The sequence below is a fragment of the Leopardus geoffroyi genome, chromosome E2 (assembly GCF_018350155.1).
Source record: "Leopardus geoffroyi isolate Oge1 chromosome E2, O.geoffroyi_Oge1_pat1.0, whole genome shotgun sequence".
Classification (NCBI taxonomy): Eukaryota; Metazoa; Chordata; class Mammalia; order Carnivora; family Felidae; genus Leopardus; species Leopardus geoffroyi.
Window position 1 is genome coordinate 32,954,170 of NC_059335.1, and position 24,364 is coordinate 32,978,533.

A 24,364-nucleotide genomic window follows, 5' to 3' on the forward strand; every position below is an offset into this window, starting at 1 on the left:
AGGCAAGCCTGAACATGCCGGGAGCCCACTGAGACCCAAGCTGCGGGGGCTTTTCCGGTTCTCAAGAGAAAGTCCAGGCTTATCACCGTGGCCTCCGAAGGCCCTCACTGGCAGACTGTTCCTGGCCCTTTCAGCCCGTGACTTTGTTCTTTACGTTGGTCCCTACTGACCCCTAGTCCCATCTCTTCACCCTGCCCCCACCTTTTTTTAGACAGCGCCGGCTTTCTTCTCCAGGACGCCTTGCTCTCTTCCATCTCTGGACCTTTGCGTGTGTCATTGCCTAGACTGTGCCTGAACCAGCCCTCCCACTCCAGCCCCCCCCACCTAACACTCCTATGTCTCTGTAGGTAGCTCTTCAGGTCTCAGCTCAGAAGCCCCTTCACCCAGGAAGCCCTCCCTGACCACCTCCACTACTTTAGGGGCTGAGGGCAGGTGTTCCCACAGTCTGCTGGAGTTCTCCTTCGCACCCAATTCTCTTTCCTGAGAGAGGGAGGTGACGTTCCTCGGGGACAAGGACCACAACTGCTGGGTTTCCAAGTGTATATACCTCTAGCACCCAGCATCATGCCTGAGGCCAGGCAAATGCTTAAATATTTGCCATAGAAAGAAAGGAAGGAAAGGGAGGGAGGGAGGAAGGAAGGAGAGGAGGGACCCTCCACTTCTGTTTCCATCCCTCTGTCTCTTTTCTTTTCTGTCCGGCTCTCTCACTGCTCTCTGTCCTCACCTCTAAAGTTCTAAAATCTCTTCCTCTGACAATCTCGCAATCTGAAGATGTTTCGGGGTTTTCCTCCCCATCTCGGACGGAAGGCAGCCTTGCCCTCGCCCCCACCCCGGGCGTCCCTCCAAGAACCGCTGCTCTCCAACCTCTGGACGTCACGAGTCTAGAGTGGTCGCGCCAGATGTCCCCCCGCAGGGGGTCCTTAGTCTTGGCGCCCGGATGGGGGTAGGGGTGGAGAGGTCGCGCACTGCCGGTGCCCGCCAAGGCCGGGAGCGGCTGGCGGCGGGGCGAGGAGGCGGAGAGAGGAGAAAAGAGGAGGAGGGCGAGCGGGGGGTGGGGTGGGGTGGGGCGGAGAGGGCCGGGCCTGAGCGCGCCCCCCTCCCAGCACAGCCAGCGCCCTCCCAGCCCAGCAGGCCACATCTGGCGGCTGCCCCCTCCCTTGTTTCCGCTGCATCCAGACTTCCTCCGGCGGTGGCTGGAGGCTGCGCATCTGGGGCTTTAAACATACAAAGGGACTGCCGGGGCCGGCGGGAACGGGCGGCGGCGGCGCGGGGCTGGGGCGCGGGGGCCGGACCATGCGCCGCTGAGCCGGGCGAAGCCCAGGCCACCGAGTCGAGCGGCCCCTCGGAGCGCAGCGCCGCGCGGCGGAGCAGGCGCCAGCCAGGCGGCGACGCGGCCACCCGCACCGAGCCAGCGACCCCCGGGCGACGCGCGGGGCCCGGGAGCGCGATGACCGAGGCGCGAGGGGCCCGGGGCGCACTCGCCGGCCCGCTGCGGGCGCTCTGCGTCCTGGGCTGCCTGTTGGGCCGCGCCGCCGCCGCGCCGTCGCCCATCATCAAGTTCCCTGGAGATGTGGCCCCCAAAACGGACAAAGAGCTGGCCGTGGTGAGTCGCTGCGCTGGCCTCCAGGAGTCAAGTTCAGAGAAACTTCGGAGGCCGAGGATTGGGCGGGGGCGGGGGGGGGGGTCTCCGGGTCTCCGGAAAAGCCACCCCCGCGGTGGGCACACGGCTTGGGGAGGAGCTTCAGGAAACAACTTGGGGGGTCTTTGGCTAGCTGAAGGAGGGAATCTCTTTTGCAAACCCTGGGGGATCCTTGGTAATTGGAGAAGGCCTTTGATAAACAACTTGGCAACTTTTAGGACACAGCAGGGGTGGGGGGGGGCGAGAAACCAGCGGGGGTAGGGCAGGGAATGCTTCGGCAAACAGCTGGAAGGGACCCCTTTTGTAAATAGCAGGGGCATTGTGTAGTATCTGGGGGATTTGGCAAGGGGGCAGCTTTGTAAACAACTTTTGGACACATCTGGGGGGTTGGCTAACAGGCCCCTGGCGAGAGTCGGAGACCTTTGGCCAAAGGCCTAAAAGGGGTCTCTTCTGAAAATGGAGGCTCTTTCGAAACCTCTGTAGGACTTCGGGAAGAGGGTCCTTTGGCACACAATTTGGGTTAACTTTTGCACACATGTGGAGAGGAATTCAGGGTAAAGCAGAGCTTGGCCAACGTCGAGGAACCTTTGGCATACATCTGGAGAGAGGCCTTGGAGGGGATCTTTTGGCAGATATTTGGGGCAGGAGGGAAGCAGAGAGCGCGTCGTTTTCACCTGGCGCAATGGACAAGTTGGTCAGGAAGGTCAAGGGTTGCACCTCGGAAAGTTTCCTCGAACTTCTCCGGAGAGGGCTGAGGACCCGAGGAGAGATCTGGCCGCCCGGCGCAGGGAGGGGCGGCGCGGGAGGGCCAGGCGCGTGGGGCGGGGGCGGACTGAGCCTTGAGCGCCAGGAGCCCCGGCCGGAGAGCCGCCAGGCAGCCCTCCCTCCTGGCGGGGCTCCGAGCTGTGGCTCAGACGTTGTTTTGCCAGCGCGCTCACTCACTCGCTTGCCTGGCTGGAAGGGCTCCCTGACCGACCGCGGCAGCGTTACACGTTACACAAGGGGCCTGGAGGCACCCGAGGGGCACCTCTCCTCACCTTGAGAGCCCCTGGGGCTGAGGACCCCTCCGGATGTTCCTTCCCGCCTTACAGACATCTGCTCCTTTATTGCTTCACCTACCCCAGAAATCTCATTCTCCTTCATCCTGGTCCCCATCCTGTCCAGGACAGGACTTTGGTCCCCTCTGGTCACCCTAGGTGCCCCTTCTCAGGATGTGATAACACCACTCCCATTTCTTACATATAGACCTCTGTCCCAGCTGGGTAAGTGGGTTGGGAGACCTTATATTTTTAGGGGGCTACTTTTTTTTACAAGGGTCTGGAGCTGGCCGGCATGTTGACGTGGCTGTCGGTTGGGGGTGAAGGTGAGCTTTGTAGCCCTGACAAAGCTACCTGGGTCCCCACACCTCCTACAGCACCTGGAAGTCCGTGTTGCCCAGAGGCAATGCAGTAGGAGGCCTGAGAAGCCTCCTCTAGACTTAGACTGGTTAGGTTCACATCAGAGAGACTCTAACAACTGACCTGCTTGGGCAAGTGACTTAAGTTCTCAATCTCACCTGCTTCCGCAGACAAGATAATAGTGATGCTTGTCTCAGGGGGAAGTAATCCTAGACACCTTGAAGGGTTCCTGGCACACGGTAAACATTCAATAAGGGATAACCTTTGTTATCATTCTCATTATCACTATTATTATACCCTCTATTTCCCGTTCCTAACTGCTCCCCAAACAAGGTTAGGGCCCCCGTAATAAGGTCTCCTGGCTGTCTTTACAACACAGATCACATATTTAATATTGCACCCACTATGGTCTATCAGCCTCCCCACACTGGGATCTGAACCCTGGAGACTAGAAACATCTGTCGTGTTCACCAGTTTATCCCCAATAATACTGGCACAGGGCTGGGCACAAGGCAGCCGTCAAAAAAACATTTGGTGAGGGCACCTGGGTGGCGCAGTCGGTTAAGTGTCCGACTTCAGCCAGGTCATGATCTCTCAATCCGTGAGTTCGAGCCCCGTGTCAGGCTCTGGGCTGATGGCTCAGAGCCTGGAGCCTGTTTCCGATTCTGTGTCTCCCTTCTCCCTCTCTCTCTGCCCCTCCCCCGTTCATGCTCTGTCTCTCTCTGTCCCAAAAATAAATAAACGTTGAAAAAAAAAATTAAAAAAAAAAAAAAAAAAAACATTTGGTGAAGAGACAAATGAGCTGGTCGGTCCCTGCGACTCCCCAGGGGTCTGTTTGGTTTAGGCCTCGGTTAGGGCAGAGCTGGCTGCTCAGATCCGGAAAGACAAGATGATTTTCTTTTTTGGAAATGACAGATCTAGGATTTGTACCCAGGTCTGTCTGCGACGGGAATCCGTGCACATAAGCCATGAAACTCCTTATAAGAAAAGCGAGAAAAACAATTTCTATGTCGTCAGCCGTTAGGTGAATTAAAAGAGATGACAGAGGAGAAGAAGAGGGGCAGAGAGTTAGAGTTCCGAGTGTGGACCCAGAGGCCGGATTGCTTGGATCCGAATCTAGCTCCTCCGTTCATGAGCTGTGGGATCTTAGGCAAGTTTCTTAACCTCTCTGAGCTTTAGTTTCTTCATCTGGATGATGGGGATAGTAACAATAACCATATAGGGCATATAGTAAGCACTCAACACGTGTTGCAAGCCATGCTTTACAACTTTGATGTGACTCAACTAGTGGGTCACAGAGCTGGTTGGGGAACCCGGGATTGTACCCAGTGCTGTTGGATTCCCTGACTACTTTGGTCAGTATTGTGCCATCCTGACGTGGCTGCTTGCCTCCGGGTATTCCTGTCTTCCAGCAATATCTGAACACCTTCTACGGCTGCCCCAAGGAGAGCTGTAACCTGTTCGTGCTCAAGGACACACTAAAGAAGATGCAGAAGTTCTTCGGGCTGCCCCAGACGGGTGACCTTGACCAGAGCACGATTGAGACCATGCGGAAGCCTCGCTGTGGCAACCCTGATGTGGCCAACTACAACTTCTTCCCCCGCAAGCCCAAGTGGGACAAGAACCAGATCACATACAGGTGCCAAGGCAGGGCCCCTGGGCCGTGGGGACAGTGGGTCTCCGGGCCTTGCTTCTCCCTTCTTGGGGACCCAGGGGGTATCCAGCGAGGGGCCTGGAATTCTTAGGAAACAGAGTCAGATGGACCACAGCTTGAATCCCACACTTACTAATAGCCTTGGGGCATCAGCCAACTTAGTTTCTAGTGCTCTGAGCCTTGGCTTTCCAGTCTACAAAATGGGGCTAAAACACAAACTTCCTAGTAGGTTGTTGGGAACTAAGCTTGGTCATAAATAAAGGGGATTTCACAACGTCCAGCATACGGTAAGAGCGTAGTGAATGCTAGTCATTCGTCACGTTATATGCACTGTTATTACAATAATACGCTATTATTACTAAGTGGGGGCGTTGGAGCAGGTGGAGGGAATTTGATGATTGGTTGCTAATTGAGTTTTATATGATATTAAAGAGTTGTTATAACTGATTGTGAACTGGGCTGCGCGCGTTGCTCTGTCTGGCTCGTGCTGGATTCCAAGGGGGAGATCTCTGCCTTGCGCCCCTTAACACATTATTCATGCCTCCTCGCCCGCCAGCCAGAGGTGAGGAATGAGACTTCTGAGCCAGGGCGTGGAGACATGGGCTGGGCTAGGGCTCCACAGAACCCCAAGGCATTCTGGGTGGACTGTTCTCCCAGCAGGCTCTGCTCAACACGCACACACATATACCTGCCCGTGCATCCAGGCTCATACACGCTCGTATGTGCGTGCAGAAGTCTATGCACCCCTCACCTGCTTAAGCACACACTCGCACACCTGTACTCATGCGTGCACATCCACACACGTTCAGGCATGGTCACACACACAATTGCATATACACACTTGCACCTATATGTCCATGCTCGTGTGCATATGCACACTCACATTCCTTGGTACACACAGGCACACTCACACGTGTTTCTATCTCCTCCAGGATCATTGGCTACACGCCTGATCTGGACCCCGAGACAGTGGATGACGCCTTTGCTCGTGCCTTCCAAGTCTGGAGTGATGTAACCCCGCTAAGGTTTTCTCGTATCCACGATGGAGAGGCGGACATCATGATCAACTTTGGCCGCTGGGGTAGGCAGAAGAGGGGTCAGCAGGGGGCCAGGGTGGAGACCAGGGGGGCAGTCTGGCCATTAGAGGGGCACCGGAGTCCTGAGCATAGCTTAGACAGGAGAGTAGAAGTTGTAGACACTGGAGAGCCACGCTGATGTGGAGGCAGGTGACATGACAGGGGGGTGTGCCCTGAAAGCAAGTGGTCTACCTGCATTGCCCAACATGGTGGCCACTGGGTACATAGGGCCGTTTAAATTTAAATAAAACTTAAAATTCAGTTTCTCGGCCACACTGGCAACATTTCAGGTGCTTAATGGCCACAGGACATTAGTGGCTACTGAATTGAACAGCACAAAGAGTATCCCCATCATCACAGAAAGTTCTACTGGCTAATGCTGGGGAGACACTGAGCAACTCTGGATGTGAGGGTGGCTCGGAAACAACGGAGCAGTGTAGACGCCAGAGTAAGCAGAATAGAACCTGGGATCAAGGACACCATGTGGGTTGGCCTTGTGAACACTGGCGGTTGTGTAGACGTGCAGGGAGGTAGTGTGGACATCGTGAGTGGCGTTGTGACGTGGGTGAAGGCACCGGCGCAGGCAGCAGTGTTGACGTGTGGGTGGATGGTGCGGACCTGGGCGGCAAAGTAGGCATGAGGGTTAATGTTGTGGATCTTGGTGATGGTGTGACCTGAGGGGAAGCGCTAGGGCCAAAATGGCAGGGAACGTGCGGTAGGTGATATAGCCAATGGTGTAGAGGTGGGGACAGTGAGTGAGTGGTGAGGACGCCGGTGTGGCATGTTAGTCTGTGTGTAGGTGTAACGTCGTTAGTGAAGGTCGGTGGTAGAGATACTGGGGGCCATATGGACTTGAGGGGTACCGAAGACCGTGGGATGGTGACGATCAAGTTAGGAGCCCTCTGCGGAGATGCCGTGTTCCCGGTGCCGGATAACCGTACCGGGACAGGGAAGGGGACAGACGTTAGGGCCGCTGTAGGACCGTGGTCTGGGCGTGGCTGGGTGTGGCCGGGGCAGCTAGAAGCTGAGACCCACTGTGTTGCAGAGCACGGAGATGGATACCCCTTTGATGGCAAGGACGGGCTCCTGGCTCACGCCTTTGCCCCGGGCCCTGGCGTCGGGGGAGACTCCCACTTTGACGACGATGAGCTGTGGACCCTGGGAGAAGGGCAAGGTGAGAAAGTGAACATCCGCACGCCCGGGTCTCCTCCCCAGTCCTCCGCGAGCCTCGCCGTCCCTAGCAACCAGGACCGTGGCTCCCTTGGCCGCCGTGCGCACCTCCATCTGCTCCGATGGGACCGGAGAGACGGCAGGGGGAGGGAGGTCATGTAGCCCGGTGAGTCAGAGTCCCGGTCTCCAAAGAAGGGCCCGGAGAGGCTCACACTCCATCCACCCCCTGCTGCCCTCAGTGGTCCGCGTGAAGTACGGGAACGCCGACGGGGAGTACTGCAAGTTCCCCTTCCTGTTCAACGGCAAGGAATACACCAGCTGCACGGACACGGGCCGCAGCGACGGCTTCCTCTGGTGCTCCACCACCTACAACTTTGAAAAGGATGGCAAATATGGCTTCTGCCCCCATGAAGGTGAGCGTCCACCTGGCCCCGGGGTTTCCACCTCAGCCTCCACCTTCCCAGGCTCCCCACTACCCTCTGTGCTCCGCACCCCCACCCCAGGCCGGACGCGGCCAGTGTGCCTCACTTCATTCGTTCATTCAGGCCCTACCAGCCTCATCTGAGCCACTGCTGTGTCCTTCTCATCGGCACGATTACCTACGTAATACTTGCAAGAAATCAGTTGTTTTGTTTTGCCCTTAGCAGAAATACTTGCGAAGTCACAGGTTTGATGTGCTAGTTATTTTTTTTTTTTCTAATGTGCATGAGAATGAATTTAGAATTACTAAGATGCCCAGTGGTCCTCCGGCCAGAACTGGGGATTCAGGGACACGAGGAGAGGCTGGGGGGGGGGGGTGGATCGGAAGCCTAGCAGTGGGATTCAGAGGCGAGACTCAGACACCGAGGCCGGTACCCGATCTGGCTTGGGGACACCAGCCCTGGGAATTTCAGCCATCGTTTCCGGTTCTGATGCTGACTCTTCCAGTGTGTGTGTGTGTGTGTGTGTGTGTGTGTGTGTGTGCATGTGTGCGCGTGTGCGTGCACAGCTGCGTGCACACGTCTGGGTGTGGGACTGTTCCATGCGCCTCTCGGGTCTCTGTCTTCCCTTTCTTGTGTCTGCATCTCTGTGTCTCGCCAAAGGCATTAGGCTTGACTCAGTATCTTTGTGTTTTTGCTGATGCTTGTGACAGAATGTTTAGATATTTTGAAGCCATATAGAGCAAGGAGTTTCCTTAAGGGGTAAGGGTATTGACATAACACACCCAGTCCTTTTTTAATAGATCCTTCACGATGACACACACTTCATAACCAGAAATCACAAAAACAGTGCGTATACATCTCAAAGCTTACGCGATAGTTTGTATTAAGTAAGAGTTCAAGTCATTGACCATTAATAAGTCAAATTTTTAAACAAAGATATTTTATGTCTCTGGCATTTCCCAGTAGGGATTCGAGCAGAGATAACCTTGCCATGTGTCAGTCCCTGTGATTAGAAGAGAATGCCTTGATCATGGAAGTGGAAACAGCTGTAATTCATAAGTTTGGTTTTTCCCTGCATCGGACATTAGCCATTTACTTGGTGTTTAGCCAGATTCAAGTACATACAACATGCACGTGTTCGGTCTTGGGATAGAGGTTCTGGTTACTCAGCCCCTCCTGACTGCTGAGTCAATGATTGCTTTTCTTCATCCTTGTTGGGGGCAGGATCTGAAAGGGGATGGGGGCTTCCTGGGTGGTAGAAATGCAGCTGTTGGGAGACCAGAGACAGAGGCTGGCCTCCCTCAAGGTTAACACGTTGCCTTTCCCTCTCTGAGGCCACCAAGGCGTCTGGCTTCAGTTTCGGCTCTTCTCTTGGTCTCCTTGTTTCTGGCACTGCGGGGGGAAGGTCTCTTGGTTGGGGAGAGGGGAGTAGTGAGGATATGGGACCCTGATCCTGTGGTCCCTGGCCCCCATTTTGGCCACGGTGGAGTTAATGAGGGCGGATGAGGTCACCTCTGGCGCCGTCGTGCACAGATGGTCCTTGTTACGCACTTGTGGTTTTGCTAGTTGGCAATTTCAGAGATACACCATTTTGTAGCTTTGGGGGTGGATGAAGGCATGGGGGAGCAGGGGGGAAACCCAAGACAGACAAGCCCAGACTCTGACTCCCACTCTCCCCAAATTCCCCAGGCATAACCTCTGTCTTGGGGAGGTCAGAGTGGGAGCTCGGAGTGCATATTAGAAGGTGTCTGGAGACGCCACCTCTCTTCCATTCTCCCCCTCCTTTCCTCCTCTCTCTCCTACAGAGACCACAGGAGGGCCATCCAGGAAAGTGCCTGGGGTTGAAAGGGAGGTGAAGCTTTCTCTGTGTGTGTGTGTGTGTGTGTGGCAAAGGGTGTGAGCAAGAGAGAGATGACCATGAGCAGTTCCAGAACCAGCCTTCTCAGAACCTCCGTTTTCCTTTCTCTCGAATGCGAAGATCTGTGGTCCTGCTGACCACCGTGGATGATATTTTTAGCAATCTGCATGGCTTGGGCACAGACCAGGCAGAGTGGACAGTCACCTTGGGGTTGGGTCAGGGGCAGGGCTCTGGAGGCCCCATGCTGTGTGCCAGGTTTCAACCATTTCATTGGTGGGAGGAGGGGTGGCCCATAAGGTCCCAGGGGAGGGATCGAGGTGGCTGGGGAGGCAGGAGTACCCTCCAGGGGACCAGAGGAGCAGCAGTTCAGCTACCAGCATAGACGGGTTTTCACATCTTAACAATGCTATATCTTCGCTGGTATGAATTGGCAGGTTGGCCCCCAGCCAGCCCTGCGCCCACGCAGGTGCTGAGCTCATTCCCGGTTGGGCGGTGGGTGGCCTCTCGCATTCATGCTCTCTCCGTCTCTCCCTCACCCCCAGCCCTGTTCACCATGGGTGGCAATGCTGACGGACAGCCCTGCAAGTTCCCATTCCGCTTCCAGGGAACATCCTACGACAGCTGCACCACCGAGGGCCGTACCGACGGCTACCGCTGGTGCGGGACCACGGAAGACTACGACCGAGACAAGAAGTATGGCTTCTGCCCCGAGACCGGTGGGTGTCTCCACCTCTGATGGAAAAGTCTGTCCTCTGGTAGAAAAGCTACCAGAGCCCCCTCCCCCTGTCCGGGGCAACTCCTCAGAGTCCTTAGCAGCGGGTACAGCTTGAGCACCAAAATCCGAACAGATGCTGATCAGAACAATAGCCAGTTCAGCCGAAATGGTGATCCCTCACGTCAGGCCAGCTCAGGACCCTCTGTGAATGGCCCACCCACTCTCAGCTTCCTTGTAATCGTTTCTCTTTCTCTCTCTCTGTCTCATCTTGAAGTATGTCTTCCCTGCCTTTCTTTGCTGTAGTCTGTGTCTCTGTCTTTTGGCTTCTGTTTTTCAGTAAGGACTCCCTCCCTCCCTGTCTTCCTCCCTCCCTTCCTTCCTGATTTTTACTGAGCACCTGCCTTCTGCAGGAGACACAGGTAGGTCTTCCACAGGAGCCCGCGTGATGGAGCTCACTGTCTAAGTACGCTGGCCCCGTTGGCTGTGCCCAGCACCCTTTGCCTCTGGTCCCCTCCAGCCCCATCCACGGGAGGCTAATAAAGCTCTGGAATCGGGCTGCGTGGGTTTGACGCTTCCAGCAGTATCTGCTCAGGCAAGTTTCTTAATGTCTCTGAGCTCCAGTTTCCCATCCACGAAATGGGGGTGACTTACCGTCCCTACTGCACAGGGTTATAGAGACGTGCTTCTCCAGTGCCCAGGGCTGAAGCGGGTGCTCCATAAGCGTGATTTGTTAATGCCCACATCGTGTGGTTCCCTGGTGGTGGCCTCAGATGCCTTACTGCCCCCTCACCCGTGTCCCTCGCTCCACAGCCATGTCCACTGTTGGCGGGAACTCAGAAGGTGCCCCCTGTGTCTTCCCCTTCACCTTCTTGGGCAACAAGCATGAGAGCTGTACGAGCGCGGGCCGCAGCGATGGGAAGATGTGGTGTGCGACCACAGCCAACTATGACGATGACCGCAAGTGGGGCTTCTGCCCCGACCAAGGTACAGCGCTCCGCCCGTTGGGCAGAAACACCAGATGCTGCCCCGCCCCTGCACTGGAAACCTTCCTGGGCCCCCACCCACCTCTGGCATAGACATCACCCCCAGACACCCACCTGTGCTTGGCAGACACGCTGCTTTGGCTGAGGCCCCGCCCATCCGTGGAGATGGCGCTCTTCTCCTCCGCCTTGACCGCCCCACCAGGCGGGGCTGTGGCTATGCAAAACATCCCAGTGCCGAGCGCAGGGTAACCCTGTTCCAGAGAATGATTCCCCTGCAAGGCATTCCCCTCCAGTGGGGAGCTGCCTGCAAGGAGCTGGGTGGGCAGGAAAAGAGAGGAAAAACAGGAGGAGCGTCATCCTTTCTCCAACACCACCCTCCAGGTAGCACAAGAGAGTCCCCAGAGCCCTCCGTGTCCCATTGGCACCCTCTTTTGCCAAGTTGTGAATGGGTGGGGGGACCTTGACAGTGCTGCCCCCCAGGGCTCACAGGCTGGGGCAAGAGCATGACCAGGAGATAGGCCATGACCTTACTATGTGGTCAGTGCAGTGAGCAAGGTGTTTGGGGGCACTACGCCCACTCTAGTCTGCAGGGCCCAGTGGATTGGGCTTAAAGCTCCCTGATGGCTCCAGATGGCCAGGTGAGAGGTCTGGTCCGGGGCTGGCCAGAATTAGATCAGCCTCTTTTTATGTTACTTTTCTTCTTTTTTACTCACAACGGGGTGGTATTTGGGTAACGGCTAACCGACAGACACTGGCCGAAAGACGTTTTCTTAACCCCTGCCAATGCCACTCTAGGACATATCCTGATACTACCTGCCCTGCTCCAGCTTCTACGTAAAGGTGGGATTCTCCATCTGCTGGAATCGCTTAAGACCCCAGAGCTGTTGTGGCATACTTGCGTTCCCTAGGACTGTCATAACAAAGTGCCACAAACTGGGTGTCCTAAAACAACAGAAATGTATTCTCTACAAGTCTAAAATCAAGGCATTGGTATGGCCACCTTCCCTCTGAAGGCTGCATGGCCCCAGTCTCTGCCTCTGTTTTTATGTGGCCTTCTATGTATCTTCTCCTCTTACACGGACACGGGTCACACTGGATTAAGGGCCCACCCTGCTCCAGTGTGACCTCCTTTTAACTTACATCTTAATTTATCTGCAAAGATGCTATTTCCATATAAGGTCACAGTCACGGGAGCTCAGTCTTAGGAACTGAACCTCTACTTTGGGGAGACCCCCCTCATCCTACAGCCTGCCCTCTGTCTGTGGCTAAGCCTGGGCAATCACTCCAAGAGGGAATGGTTGTCATTACTTCCCCTGGGGCAGGAAGGGTGAGCCCAGTCTCTTTCCTCTTCGGAGACCCTATAGTGCAAGTTTGTTTTTTTTTTTTTTTTATCAAATGGGACCCCAAGTAGAGGATTTGCAGCTGCTATTTGTTCTTTATAGCACACAGCAGCCGCCCACCATGGGAAGGGACAAAGGGACTTTGGCTGACCCGACTTGGAAGCAATGGGCATAGTATCTCAGTCCCAGAGTATTCGGGAGAAGGAAAAATCAATATGTGCCATTTGCAAGGCTCTCGGCCCTACCATGGGGATGTCCTCAGAACCCTCATCCTCCCTTGTCTCTCTGCCCCCCTCCCCTCCTGCGGCCCTTAGGGTACAGCTTGTTCCTGGTTGCAGCCCATGAGTTTGGCCATGCAATGGGGCTGGAGCACTCTCAGGACCCTGGGGCCCTGATGGCACCCATTTACACCTACACCAAGAACTTCCGCCTGTCCCACGACGACATCAAGGGCATTCAAGAGCTCTATGGTAACCCTCCGTGTGGGGCTTCGGGATGGGGGTCTGGGGAGGTCACGCAGCCCAAGTTGGAGGCCAGGGCTTGGGGACCAGCAAGGTCCCGTCTCTCCAGGACTGCAGGAGACCAAAGGCAGGAGACAGGAGCACTGATCATGTCTGGGGGTATCAGAGCAGCCCTTCAAGGGGACCCCTGGATAGTCCCTTTCCTTTCCAAATAGCACCAGTATTCATGCCCTTCTTGGCTCCCCAGAGCCACTCTGTGAGGTCGGCAGGGGAGAAACTGGCTCTCCATTTTCTAGGTGAGTAAACTGAGGCCTGAGGAAGGTAACCCTTTTGGCCCAGGGTCACCAGGAAAGCAACCAAGTTAGGTTTAGAATCCAGGAGAGGGAGCTAAATACACAGCCGAATGTCCCAGTGTACGGAAGATCCTGATGAGACCGGGAGGGGACCCAAGGTGTTTGTTTTTCATACCTGATTCTTTTATCTTGATGTGTAATAGGCGTAATTCAACCAGAGCTTGAAAACAGTGATTTATTTATTAATGCTTACGATGAGGCTAGAGTAGGTCCAATAAGAAAAAAAAAAAAAAAAAAAAAAAAGGTATCAAATGGTCCCGGTGCCCGGACCAAGTCAAAGGGAGAGATGCCAAGTTCAAGTGCATCTGCCCCTCACCCACAGCAAGAGATGGAGCAGGTCTTTACCTCCTTGGACTCACTTTTCTCTTCTCTAAACTGTGACGGGTTGCCACGAGGAACAAAGGGATGAATGCTTGAGAAGGTTCCACACCCCTGATGCTGGACACACTGGTGGCCGCTGTTGGCCTTGACTCTCTTTTGGGCTTAAGAACCTGAGCTCTGGGTTTGAATCCTTGGGAAGGTCGCTCCACCTTTCTGGGCCTCAGTTTCCCCATCTGTAAAATGGGAGTAATAACGGTGCCTCCTTGCAAGGGCCATGGTGAGGACTGGTTCAGGCGATGTCAGTGAATAGCATTTGTTAAGTACCAACCAGCTGGTGGGGACCCTGGTCTCTCTTCACTGATCTGCCACGTCCAGACATCATCTCTGTGTCTTGCCCGGCCTCACTCCAAGGCCAGAATACTATTTCTTCTGACCCTTAGCAGGTTGGGTGGGCAGCCTTGGGGGCTCAGCGTGGTGGGGAGAGCCCCTGGAGCTGGCGAGAGTCTGAGGTCACGTCCTCCTCCAGGGGCCTCCCCTGACATTGACACTGGCACCGGCCCCACCCCAACTCTCGGCCCCGTCACTCCTGAGATCTGCAAACAGGACATTGTTTTTGATGGCATCTCTCAGATCCGGGGGGAGATCTTCTTCTTCAAGGACAGGTGAGTACAGGATCTTGCTTCTCGTCCTTGCCCTCTGCCCATGTCCCGTTACCCCTGTGCCCCCAACCTTTGCTTCACAGAATGGCCCGTACAGACAGCTTGTCCTATGTATTGGACAGCCTCCAGATGTCAGTGGCTTACCGCAATGGGCATTTCTATTACTCTTTCCTAGTCTATGGGTCTACCAGGTGTCTTGGCTTTGGGCTGCGGTTTGGGTTCGGGTATCTTCTGCGTATCACTCACTCTCCTGGGATTAGCAGCTGCTCGTGGCAGATGACAAACACAAGAGGCCAAATCAAACCACACAAACGCATTTAAAGCCTCCACTCACATCATGTCTGAGAATGTTCCATTGACTGAAGCAAATCACATGGCCAGGCCCAACACCCACTATAGAGGGTGGCACTGAGAGGTCACATGGCAAATGCACATGGGTGTGTAATTCTGAAATAGGGGTGGAGGGAAGAATTGGAAACAGTAATCCAGGCTCCCACAGGCTTTCTCCTGGAATGGCCTTGACCTCAAATAGCCAAATCATTCTTTCTGTGGGGATCAAGTAACCGCAGGGGAGAGGCGGTATCCTTTATGCTATAGATAAAGGCCTCCACTCAATCGATCAGGAGCTGAGATTCACCCAGCTGCCCTAGCCCTCCTGGAGAATGGCAGACAGTATCTAGGACTGCATTAAAAGGTCTTTCCATCGTCCATCTGTACATACACATATACATATACCCATCCGTAATTCATCTGTCCATCATCTATCCATCCATCATCCTTTATCTATTACCAGTCAGTCACCATCCATCCATCATCCATCCATTCATCAGTCTGTCGACCCATCCATGCATCCATCCATCCATAGAATGTGGTAGGTGACAGAATGAGCTTTGGAGCCAGATTCCCTGGGTTGGAATCTTGGACCTGCTCCTAACGGTTGCATGATTATAGGCAATTTAATTATGTATATGTGGTATGAAGTCCAGAGGTAGGGCTGCCTCCAGGGGCAGGACTCAATGATATCTTTGTCCATAGCCATCCTCCGCGTTGATTTCATCTCCAGGCTGGGTCCCTCATGGTCACACAATGGCTGCCAGTGGCTGCAGGCTTCCTTGCCCACATCCAGCAGGAGAGAGAGAGAGAGAAGTCCCCAGATAGGAAATACAAGTCTATCCAATCTTGTTAGGCTCACATGAATCATATAGCAACTACTGAACCAATAATAATTGCCAAGAAATGCTAAGCTCTGATAAGCTTAGACCAGTGGTTCTCAAAGGTTGGCACGTATCAGGATCATCTGGAAGGCTTGTCAGAACAGATTGCCGGGCCCCAAGCCCAGGGAATCTGGCCCATAGGTCTCGAGTGGGACCCAATAATTTGTGTTTCCCAGTCCCCAGATGATGCTCATGCTGTTGGTCTGGGGAGCACACTTTGAGACCGGTGGCTTAAGCTAATCGGAATGGGGTTTGGGTCCACCGGTGGGCAAACTTGGATCATGAATACCGGAGTTGTGTGAGGAAGGATGGTAGGGGAAGAAGTGGGTAATGGGTTGGTACACCACCAAGAGTGCCTGCAATCTTGTGACATTATGAAGATTTCGTTTTGTAAGGTACACAACGTGCTTGGCACTTAGTAGGCCCTCCAGAAGTGATAGTTGTCACTCTTGCCAAGGTGCACGAGTCCATTGCCTTTCAATTCAAGACATTCTGTGAATACCATAAGCCCCTGCCTCAATTGGCTTCTGATCTAATAAAAGATATTTGAAGATGTTTTTAAATAAAAGATATTTAAATAAAAGATATTTAAAAACAACAACAACAACAATCAAACTACTATTCCAGGCACCCAGTGTTGATGATTTTGAGAGACTCAGAGGGACACGAATATGGTATGGACAGAGGTAGTTAGGGGGGGCTTCCTGGAGGAGGAAGCAAGACAGGGAGCAAAAAAGTGGCTTCTCTGCCCTGGCATCTTGCAGAGGGGGCTCTGCCCATTCTCCAGTCTTTCCAAGCTTCCTTTTGATCTTGACTCCTTCTCCAAGGGCGTCATCGCTGGGAAGTTTTTGAGTGGGCTTGGGGAGCTAATATTACATGTGGTAATAGCTGCAGAGTGACCCAAGGTGTGGTTTTCTGTGTCCCCTGCCCCATTTCCAGGTTCATTTGGCGAACAGTGACACCACGTAGCAAGCCCATGGGGCCCCTGCTGGTGGCCACATTCTGGCCTGAGCTCCCGGAAAAGATTGATGCTGTATACGAGGCCCCACAGGAGGAGAAGGCTGTGTTCTTTGCAGGTGTGTGGGAAGGGGCCTGCCTCGCCCTTGGCGCCACGGGGGTCTGCACCGTGGTTCCTGTGCACCTGTGGGTGCTCCCTCTCTTTAATGGATCCGTTCTCTCAACCATGACTTCCAAAAGCATGGGATTCATCTGGGAGATTGGCTCAGACACCCAGCATCAAATAGCATTAGCCCACGTGTGAACATTTCATTACCTTTTAATTTCAATCCTTCTGATCCGTTTTCTAGAAGGAAAATTACAGTTCAGTGCTGGTGCCTCCAACACTTTCCTAAAGCTAGAGCCTTTGACTGTTTTGAGTTAGAATTTTTTAAAAGGTGATTTCATTTTTAACATTCAAAACTTAGTTCAAGAAAATAAATGTATTTTCTATGGATTTCAGGATGAATTCCCTGAAAGCCAAATACTAAGCAAACGATAGTAGGAAAAGTCTCTGTAAGTGGTTAAGAATCATCAAGGTAGCGTCACACGGCTGACATCGGGGAAACCCTGCTCCTTCGACATTCATTTGAACCTACAGCGTGCCAGGGATCCAGCCCCGCCCTCACGGAGCTCACAAGCTAGCGGGGTGGCGGGGGGTGCGGGGAGAGAAAAGCGGGCTGTCAGGAGGAAATGCAGTAAGGCTATAATCATAGGGGAGGGAGGACTCATAGGAAACTGCCCTGGTCCGAGGGGTGGGCACAAGGACTGCCTTCTGGAGGAGCTGAAGTCTTAGCAGCACAAAGGTACAGATTCCGCCAGCCAGCTCCCCGCCTCCTCCGTCCCAGAGTGCTCGTGGGCTGTGATGCAATATTAGGAAAAGGTCTTCATGGTAAGTGTGGCACTTAGCCTGCGTGGCCTGGTGAGGGAGCAAGGCACACACCCCCCCACCCCCCTCCACTCACCTCCTCGGCCAGGCAACTTCTATAAGCAATTTGTGAAACCGTATATGTGAGTCTTGATTCTGGGCACTGAGCCCGAAGTGAGCAGGACCTTGTGTCCCTGATGAGAACGGGCACGGTGGGGTCCCCGGCAGACAGAGGACGGGAGGGACAGGCCCGCCTGAGGGATTTCAGCACCAGTCACCGACGCACGCTTTGCTTCCGCCGCAGGGAATGAATACTGGGTCTATTCAGCCAGCACCCTGGAGCGAGGGTACCCCAAGCCGCTGACCAGCCTGGGGCTGCCCCCTGACGTCCAGCGGGTAGATGCTGCGTTTAACTGGAGCAAGAACAGGAAGACCTACATCTTTGCTGGAGACAAGTTCTGGAGGTAAGGGGGTGGGGCAGAGTAGAAAGGAGAACAGCACAGCCATCTGTGTGGACGAAGAGAAGACACTGTGTGGTTTCCTGTTTCCTGGGTCAGAGTCGGAGGTTTGGGGCCACGGGTGCCCCCTCCCTCGCCTCTCCTCTCCCAGAGCTGCAGGCCCTGTGAGAAGTCCCTGAAGGATGAAGCATCCTTGTGCACATTGCTGCTAGGGGTCCGGTCAGAACCTCCTTTCCTCCTCCGAAGTCTTTCGATTGGGCCCATGGCTGTCTGGTGTGGGGCCTCCGATTTGGGAGTGACTCACTGAAGACGAAAAAATAAAGGTAGCAGCTGCTACTAATGACACTGGATGCCAGACATTATTCCAAGGGGCTTTATGAGATAAGTATTGTTATTATTCCCATTTTACAGATGAGGAACCTGGGGGTCCGGAGAGGTTAAGTATCTGGTTTAAAGTCACACAGCCATGTCGTGGCAGGTTGGGATTCGAACCTGGGAATTCTGGCTCCTAGAGACCATGCTATTTATTCTTCCCTATTCTCTATTGTACCTGGGAGAGTGGGGTCCTCAGAAATGGGGGTGGTGAAGGCGGGGGTGGCAGAGGGCAAAATATGATGAAGACAGAGATAGGTCCACCAGTTGCCCGCAGAAGCATCCAGATCAGGCCCCACGGGAAGCAGCAGGCACCCTGTGAAATGTCTGCCACGGGGCCAGTGTCTGTGGGTGCAGGCTGGCAGTGGGCCAGTTCAGAAGGAGGTTACTCACCGCTCTAGGTCATCAAAAGGAAAGGGTTCAATTCCAAGAGGCCATGGTCAGGGCCCATGTATCCGTGGATGGTCAGTGAAAGGCCACCCGGACTTCCGGAATTTGATTAGAAAGCTTCACATTTCCCAGACAGGGAAGCTGTGGTCCAAAGAAATTAAATACCTTGTCTACGTTATTTAAATGCAAGTGTGTTGGCCACAGAACCAGGATTGTAACTGCTTCTCCTGGCCCCAAACCCCAAGCCCCTCCACTCTACCCTCCGCGTCATTCAGTCAGTGGAGGGGGTGGTTGGGGCGAGGGGTGGTTGGCACCTTCCTCCTGTGGCTGCTCCCGCACCCGGGCCCTTTGCCGGCCATCCCTGAAACAGTCCTGCTTCCCTCCCAGGCCTCCCTCTTCTCCCCCTTCCCTGCCCTTCCCACCCGCCCTGCCCCCAGCTGCCCTGCATTCAGAAGCTGTTTGCCCGTGTCAGGGAGGAAGTCCAGACATATTGCTAAGATGCTTAGCAACTTAAGCTGATGGATATCTCAAGCCTCAAGAAAGAACACAGTCAGCCAGGAAACCTCGGAGCGGGCTTTCTGCCCGTAGGCTCCCAAACACTCCTCTGCACAAGCACGTACTACAAATAGCATCTCAGCGCGGTAGGCGCCCTGAATCTCTAAATCTTAGAATGCGGACAGTGAGCAGCACAGACAGGCAGAAACGTGAATCTTCGAACCATAAAGCGGCACTTGTGTCTACAAACCATGGTGTTGGAAGGACTTTTGTGCTCCCCCTCCAGGGCCCCCTGTGTATGTGAACATATAGGACAGATGTAGCCACGTGTGAACGCAAGTGTGCCCAAGCACGCATGCATACGCACACACACGGACACGCGGGCTGTGGCGGCACCTGGCTGGGATTCGGGCAGAGTTATCTGCTTCCCAGTCCCTTTCTGCAACGAGCCCACCTTCCGAAGCTGGGGTCCAGAATGCACAGGCTGCTCTAGAAGGTCAGTGAAACTGACTTAAAAGCAGCAGAGCTAAAAGCCTTTCTGGAAGCTCTGGACTGGGTTTCCAGAAGACGTAGTCAATGAGCTTGAGACGTTGTTTCTGGAGCCGAGGCTTCCGAGGCCTCCGGGACCTCCCTGCTGGAGAAGGAAGGAGAGCCCCAGATGACAGAGGACAGGCATCTGCCTCCAGCCTGGCATGCCCTCGTCTGTGCCAGGGCGTTCTCAGCCCCTGCTTCTGGAAGCTTCCACCGAGTGCACAAATGTATACTCAGTATCTCCTATGTGCCAGGCACTTAGCTGGGTGCTGGAAGACAGTGGTCAAGAAATAGTCATGCTTTTCCTTGTGGAGCTTACGGTCGAATGAGGGAACTAGATATAAACATGTTTGAAAAGAACAACGATGGCTTCCGTGACAGGCTTATCCCAGGCCTGAGGCTGTGCATTTCACCTTTATTTATCTTTTTAAATGTTCACTTATTTTTGGGAGAAAGAGAGGGAGAGACCAGGGGAGAGACAGAGGATCCAAAGTGGGCTTTCCGTTGACAGCAGAGAGCCCGATGCGGGGCTCGAACTCACAAACCTGAGATCCTGACCTGAGCTAAGTCGGACACTTAACTAACTGAGCCACCCGGTGCCCCTCACCTTTATTTCTTTTTAAAGGTAGATCCTATGTTAGCCCCGTTCTCCAGGTGTGGAAACTGAGGCCAAAGTACCTCAAGGGTACCCCCGTGGAAAAGCTGGGACACAAATGTCTGTGTTCTTAACACCTGCTCTGCACTGCCAGTTTCCACAGCGGTGGGGAGGCATGGAGTGTCACAGAGAAAGAAACCTTTTCAGGCAGTGTAGGAACCTGCAGACAGAGAGGAAGACGAAGAGCTTCGGGCCCCTTCAGAGCCAGCACCTTCTGATGCCCTGATGCCTTGTTCTTCCTGGCCGAAAAGAACTTGGAAGCAAATTGGTTCACTTCTCCGAGCCTCGGTTTCCACATCTATAAAATGGGCTTGCTTCCTGCCCTGCCTACCCTCTGTGGGTAGACTGAGAGAGAAATGAGGGCGAGTTCAAGCATAGGACACAGAGTCGGAGCCGTTACCACTCTGGGAGAATGTAGTGTTGGGGGCGTCAGAGGGGGTGGTGTGGATGAGGTGCTGGGACTTTGGGCTGAAGACTTGGCTTTGGTAGACCAGGTCACGAGGAAGCATATTAGGTTTTGCAAGAAGTCTTATGATGCAGCTGGGGTTAAGAAGGGCTTTCCTGACGGTTCCCAGGGTGGTGGGCAGAGGGGGAAGTGGAAATGGTGGTTGGTGTGAGGGATGGAAAGGGAAACCCACAGGGAAAGCTACTGTTGGTGTCTAGGATCGGCTGGTCGGGCTGGCCTCGGGGAAGAGGGTCCGCTCTGAGGCCCCACAGAGGAAAGCTCGGCTGTCCCCAAAATGGCATTTGAGCACAGGTCTGTCTAGAAAATCAGCTCCACAAGGGCAAGACTTTTATCTTGATTGCTGCAGTATCCACAGGCAGGAAGAGTAGGTCATTAAATATTTAGAGAATAATGAGTAGGTTGAGTGTAAGTAGAAAAGCAAAGGAATCAAAGTGGCCCCGGCATTTAAAACAAAATCTCCAAAAAAGGAAAACGATGGAGGTATCGCTAGCCAGGAAGAAGACTATGCCAACTAATTCTCAAAGTATTTATCTGGATAAAAGGCACGGCCCAGGATAACTATGTGCCCTGTAAGCTACATCAGGGACGGAGGGGGCGGGAGGCCCGCCCTGTGACTAACAAGGGCTTGGATTCGCGTACCACTCATGTAACCTGGCTGTCCCAGATGAGATCATCTCCCAGGATGCGGACGGTCACCTCCACCTGGATGGAGAAGCAGTGGTTTGTCAAAGCCTCTCAGTGAAAGAATGTGGAGGCGGGACCCCATCCCTGGACTCTGAGTCCAGTGCTCCCCACACTGCAGCAGGGATCAGAGTGTGTAAAGGAACTAACACTTCCCAAATACCAAACGGCAGACAGGGAGGTAGGCATTTTGCATATGTTATTTCATTTCCTACATACGTTAATCAAGATGTTCAGTACCACCCCATTTTATAGTTGGTAAAGCGGAGGTTCAGAGAGCACCTTGCAGCTGGGGGGCCAGGCAGGCCTGGGTTGGATTACCACTTGGGAGCTGGGTGCACTTTCTAAGCCTCTGGGCTGCAAAATGAGTGTTCCGGTAATAACCGTGTCCTGGGATTCTCACAAAGATTGACAGGAAATATATGGAAAGTGGTTAAGGCACTGCTTACACATTAGCAGTAATCACGAGATTGCTTTTATGGGACTTTGAAAGGTCACATAACTAATGAGTAGTGGGGTTGGGATCCAGACCCAGTCTGGCTCCCTGGCCTTTGACTCCAGCCGGCCGCCTCCCTGCAGGGCTAGGTCTGGTTTTCCAGGCTCAGCCAGGAGCCAGCCGCTGGGCCCTCCCATCCAGGTTGGGGGAGGGCTGGCCTTAAGGGACGCCCCCCCGGTTCCTCATCTGCTGTTTGCTTGCAGGTACAATGAAGTAAAGAAGAAGATGGACCCTGGCTTCCCCAAGCTCATAGCGGATGCCTGGAACGCCATCCCCGATAACCTGGACGCCGTGGTCGACCTGCAGGGCGGTGGTGAGCGGCCCAGCCCCCTGTCCGCTTTCTAGGACCTGCCTCCCCGCCCCCAGCCCCGGGGCCCAGCTCCTCACAAGCACACACTCCCTCATTGTGCAGAGCCGCGAGCGGAGCCCGGGGAAAACAAACCAGCCCCTTCAGCCCAGGGCTGGGAAGGCATCCAGACCCCTGACCTCTGCTCACTCAGCTGGCTCCAGGCAGTAAGACCCAGAAAGGCCCCTCACAGCTGCAGGGCCTGGAGCCAGGGGAGGGGAGGGCAGGAGGCCTGCTGGAACAAGAAACGTGGGCTCCGCGCCCTGGATTCATTCCGGGGTTTGGTCCAGGCCCTTTCAGGTTCCACAGGAGGCCTTGTGACTGCCTCCCATTAGCAGAAGGATGGCTCCATTGGAGACAGGACAGATTTTTGTCCTGCCCTCTTGCTGATGTGGCAAAGTTCTCCCACTCAACTCAATCTGCCCCCCGGTCCCTTGCTGAATACAATACAACCCCGTATCAGCAAGGGATAGAGTTTGGAGTTTGAAAACCATATTCTGAGGAGGCTTCTGTGAGGTCTGCAGGGTCCTGGAAATGAGTCCAGTTGGCTTTTTACGGGAGGTTTCAATTAAACTCCACAAAGATTTCTTTGGAGCCCCTATCATATGCTAAGCACATGGCCCTACGCTCCGGTGGTGAAAGATCTCACATGTCCAAGAAAGAGCAGCACATAATCTAGGGATTAGGTTAAGGATTGTCTTGGAGAGTAAACATCTATTGAACACCTACTGTGTGCCGGCCTTTTGAAAGAAGGAAAGGAGATCACGTACGTCAGGAATCGCACATTTCACAGCCCGTAGGGGCCAGGCCAATAGCACGAATGAATGAAGCAGGCAAGGCAGACAGTGGGGAAGGGTGAGGTCTGTGGTGAACCAGAAGGCACTTGGCTGATTTACAACCACCTTCTTCTGATGGCTGCTGCAAGAATGGGGGCCCAGTATCGTTCAGATAGTCTAGCTGTTTTAAAAGGGAGCAAGAAATGCGTATTTTCATGTGAAGTTTCCAGATGTTTGTACGCTGGCAACTCATTCAGAACAAAACAAAACACGGCATCTGTGTAAGCCAAATAGCCAGCTGTCGGCCTGAAAGGCCTGGGAGCCTCCTCATTTGCCCCCTCTGGGAAGTGCTTAGTTTGTGCCTGTGCTCAGTGGAGCGCGGTTGTTTACATTAATAATAGCACGTATTAGCCGATTTGATCCTTGCCCAAAGGTCTAAGAGGTCCGTATCTTCACCCCCATTTTACAGATGAAGAAACAGAGACTCAAGAGAGCTTAGTTCCCCAGCCATTCCCCTTCCTCCGGCCTCAGAGGTTGGGGCGGGGTGCGGGGGGGGGGTCTTCTCTGGTTTAAAGGCTTCTTCCCTACGGGAGGCTCCCAGGACCCTTTCATGTGCTCTAATGTCCAAGGATGGGGTGGTCACCACCTCCCTTTGTCTCGTCCCAGGTCACAGCTACTTCTTCAAGGGCGCGTATTACCTGAAGTTGGAGAACCAGAGTCTGAAGAGCGTGAAATTTGGAAGCATCAAATCCGACTGGCTGGGCTGCTGAGCCGTCTCTGGCTCCTCCAGGCCCCGCGCGTCCACGTCTTCTGCAAAACCAGGCCCTGAGCGCCAGGGAAGGACCCGGAAGGGCCTGGCAGCCTTCAGCTCTGTAGTTAATCAGCGTTCTCACCCCTACCTGGTAATTTAAGATTCTGAAGGGCGGCTCTGCCCTGTGCCCCAGGAACGGTGCTGCTTGTACCCCTGCCAGGCGCCCTCATCCCCCTTCCATACCCCACCAGCCCTCCAGAGCCACCCCCAAAGAGATGCTTTGATATTCTCAATGCAGCCCTGCCTTGGGCTGCCCTGGTGCTGCCACACTTCGGGCTCTTTCTCCCTCCACAACTTTCTGTGGCTTACAGCACCCTCGGAGCCAACAGAGAGAGACTGTCTCAAGAGGGCACTGGTGGCCCGACAGCCCAGCCTGGCACGGGGCAGTGGGACAGGGGCATGGTCACGTGGCCACCCTGCACACCTGGCTTCTCACTGCCGGACGCCTTAGGACCTCTTCTACGTTAGCAGTTTGCTTTGTATGCACTTTGTTCTTTTCTCTCGATCGACTTGATTGTTCCACTTTGAATTTCTTGACAGAAGGACTTCAGGCTGTCTGAAGTCACTCCATGATGCATCTCAGCCCACATAGTGATGGTTCTCTTGTTCACTCTGTTTAGTACGTCCCTGACCCCATCACTTCCTCCACTGGCTGGAGGAAAACCAAGCCATGGCTCCCGCTCAGCCCTCCCCCACCTTCCTTCAACAGTTCCCCATGGGAAATGTCAACAAGTATGAATAAAGACACCAATGGAGTGGCA

At 54.1% G+C, this 24,364-nt stretch overlaps 1 protein-coding gene across 1 annotated transcript; it reads left to right on the plus strand.

The window, feature by feature from the left end:
• The first annotated feature begins 1,107 nt into the window (after nucleotides 1–1,107).
• MMP2 (matrix metallopeptidase 2) lies at nucleotides 1,108–24,364 on the plus strand. Its single transcript, XM_045442787.1, has 13 exons — nucleotides 1,108–1,603; nucleotides 4,449–4,675; nucleotides 5,623–5,771; nucleotides 6,812–6,940; nucleotides 7,176–7,349; nucleotides 9,759–9,932; nucleotides 10,742–10,915; nucleotides 12,569–12,724; nucleotides 13,916–14,051; nucleotides 16,202–16,338; nucleotides 17,431–17,590; nucleotides 21,874–21,983; nucleotides 23,459–24,364. Exons 1-13 carry the CDS (start codon nucleotides 1,448–1,450, stop codon nucleotides 23,560–23,562), a joined length of 1,986 nt encoding a protein of 661 aa, XP_045298743.1. The 5' UTR covers nucleotides 1,108–1,447; the 3' UTR covers nucleotides 23,563–24,364.

What these genes read in the sequence shown, in the direction of transcription:
- MMP2 (XM_045442787.1), top strand. Translation starts at nt 1,448, where the DNA reads ATGACCGAGGCGCGAGGGGCCCGGGGCGCACTCGCCGGCCCGCTGCGG. An exon ending in GATCAACTTTGGCCGCTGGG is followed by an intron (nt 5,772 to 6,811) that starts GTAGGCAGAAGA and finishes ACTGTGTTGCAG; the next exon opens with AGCACGGAGATGGATACCCC. An exon ending in GGGCATTCAAGAGCTCTATG is followed by an intron (nt 12,725 to 13,915) that starts GTAACCCTCCGT and finishes GTCCTCCTCCAG; the next exon opens with GGGCCTCCCCTGACATTGAC.